The following is a 2,766-nucleotide window of genomic DNA, read 5'->3' as shown; positions in this document are numbered from 1 at the left end:
TTTGTTTTTCCTTTTAATTAATTAATTAATTTAATTTAGTTCTTTATTGAATGATGGACCTGATAGATTGACGAACTCTGAAAGTGAATCAAAGAAGATCGATGGAGACCTATACAAGAACAGTAATTATGAATGCCTTGATTAAATAGTTAACCCATATTTATACAATTTCATTCTGTTTATATTGGTTGACATTTTTTTCAAGGTTGATTATATTTCAAAACTTTAAAAAACACTCCATGGGAAAAGATTGTGTGGCATTATTTGCAAATTCTCGTTAAAGATATATATTTGCCGAGCGGTTGTGTATAATGCCTTGATCTAAATGTTCCACACAGTGCTACACGGATCATGTATTGCTAAAACTCAATAGTGAAAACATTATGTAAACAATAGGCAGACTGGCTAAGTCTTACGAAGTGGGAAGTGTGGGCTCATGGGAAGATCGATAGTTTTAGCTCATTTAAACAAGAGAAATATTGGTGTTAATTATTATATTACGGGGATACGCACATTTAAGGATGGTGGTGATGAATATTAATACATAGACTGTAACATATAGTTATACTGGCCCAGGTAGACCAGGTAACAAAGGTAGACCAGGTAAACCAGGTAACAAAGATAGACCTGGTAGACCAGGTTACAAAGGTAGACCAGGTAACAAAGGTAGACCAGGTAGACCAGGTGACAAATATAGACCAGGTAGACCAGGTAACAAAGATAGACCAGGTAACAAAGAGTAGACAAGGTACCCAGGTAACAAAGGGTAGTCCAGGTAGACCAGGTAACAAAGGTAGACCAGGTAACAAACCAGGTAACAAAGGTAGACCAGGTAGACCAGGTAACAAAGATAGACCTGGTAGACCAGGTAAACAAAGGGTAGACCAGGTAGACCAGGTAACAAAGATAGACCAGGAAGACCAGGTTACAAAGGTAGACCAGGTAGACCAGGTAGACCAGGTAACAACGATAGACAAGGTAGACCAGGTAACAAAGATAGACCAGGTAACAAAGGTAGACCAGGTAACAAAGGTAGACCAGGTTACAAAGGTAGACCAGGTAGACCAGGTAGACCAGGTAGACCAGGTAACAAAGGTAGACCAGGTAGACCAGGTAGACCAGGTAGACCAGGTAGACCAGGAAACAAAGAGTAGATATCGTAGACCAGGTAACAAAGGGTAGTCCAGGTAGACCAGGTAACAAAGGTAGACCAGGTAAACCAGGTAACAAAGGTAGACCAGGTAACAAAGATAGACCTGGTAGACCTGGTAAACAAAGGGTAGACCAGGTAGATCAGGTAACAAAGATAGACCAGGAAGACAAGGTTACAAAGGTAGACCAGGTAGACCAGGTAACAAAGATAGACAAGATAGACCAGGTAACAAAGATAGACCAGGTAACAAAGGCAGACCAGGTAACAAACCAGGTAACAAAGGTAGACCAGGTAACAAAGGTAGACCAGGTAACAAAGGTAGACCAGGTAGACCAGGTAACGAAGAGCGACCAGGCAACAAATGGTAGACCTGGTACACAAAGAGTAGACCAGGTAGACCAGGTAAACAAAGGATAGACCTATCCACTCCAATACAATATCTATCACCCACCATATATCACCATCTGTCATTATAACAATCCTATCTACTCCAATACAATACCCATCACCCACCATATATCACCATCTGTCATTATAACAATCCTATCTACTCCAATACAATACCCATCACCCACCATATATCACCATCTGTCATTATAACAATCCTATCTACTCCAATACAATACCCATCACCCACCATATATCACCATCTGTCATTATAACAACCCTATCCACTCCAGGTAGACCAGGTAGACCAGGTAACAAAGGTAACAGAGGTAGACCAGGTAGCCCGGTAACAAAGGTAGACCAGGTAGACCAGGTAAACAAAGGAAGACCAGGTAACAAAGGTAGACCAGGTAGACCTGGTAGACCAGGTAACAAAGGTAGACCAGGTAGACCTGGTAGACCAGGTAACAAAGGTAGACCAGGTAACAAATGTAGACCAGGTAGACCAAGTAGACCAGGTAACAAAGGTAGACCAGGTAGACCTGGTAGACCAGGTAACAAAGGTAGACCAGGTAGCAAAGGTAGACCAGGTAGACCAGGTAACAAAGGTAGACCAGGTCACAAAGGTAGACCAGGTAGACCAGGTAACAAAGATAGACAAGATAGACCAGGTAACAAAGATAGACCAGGTAACAAAGGCAGACCAGGTAACAAACCAGGTAACAGAGGTAGACCAGGTAACAAAGGTAGACCAGGTCACAAAGGTAGACCAGGTAGACCAGGTAAACAAAGGAAGACCAGGTAACAAAGGTAGACCAGGTAGACCAGGTTACAAAGGTAGACCAGGTAACAAAGGAAGACCAGGTAAACCAGGTAACAAAGGTAGACCAGGTTACAAAGGTAGACCAGGTTACAAAGGTAGACCAGGTAGACCAGGTAACGAAGATCGACCAGGCAACAAATGGTAGACCTGGTACACAAAGAGTAGACCAGGTAGACCAGGTAAACAAAGGATAGACCTATCCACTCCAATACAATATCTATCACCCACCATATATCACCATCTGTCATTATAACAACCCTATCCACTCCAATAAAATACATATCACCCACCATATATCACCATCTGTAATTACAACAACCATATCCACACCAATACAATACATATCACCCATCCTATATCACCCTCTGTCATTATAACAACCCTATCCACTACGATACAATAC

At 41.8% G+C, this 2,766-nt stretch overlaps 1 protein-coding gene across 1 annotated transcript; it reads left to right on the top strand.

Moving 5' to 3' along the window:
* Positions 1 to 576: 576 nt before the first annotated feature.
* LOC110461800 (cuticle collagen 19-like) lies at positions 577 to 2,004 on the top strand (the record flags this gene model as incomplete). Its single annotated transcript, XM_021515470.1, has 2 exons — positions 577 to 711; positions 1,834 to 2,004. Coding segments are annotated over 2 exons (306 nt in total), but the record flags the coding sequence as incomplete, so codon positions are not given.
* Between the last annotated feature and the right edge of the window lie 762 nt (positions 2,005 to 2,766).

This window comes from Mizuhopecten yessoensis, unplaced genomic scaffold, assembly GCF_002113885.1.
Source record: "Mizuhopecten yessoensis strain PY_sf001 unplaced genomic scaffold, ASM211388v2 scaffold10681, whole genome shotgun sequence".
Taxonomy (NCBI): Eukaryota; Metazoa; Mollusca; class Bivalvia; order Pectinida; family Pectinidae; genus Mizuhopecten; species Mizuhopecten yessoensis.
This window is presented reverse-complemented; position numbering and strand designations above follow the sequence as displayed.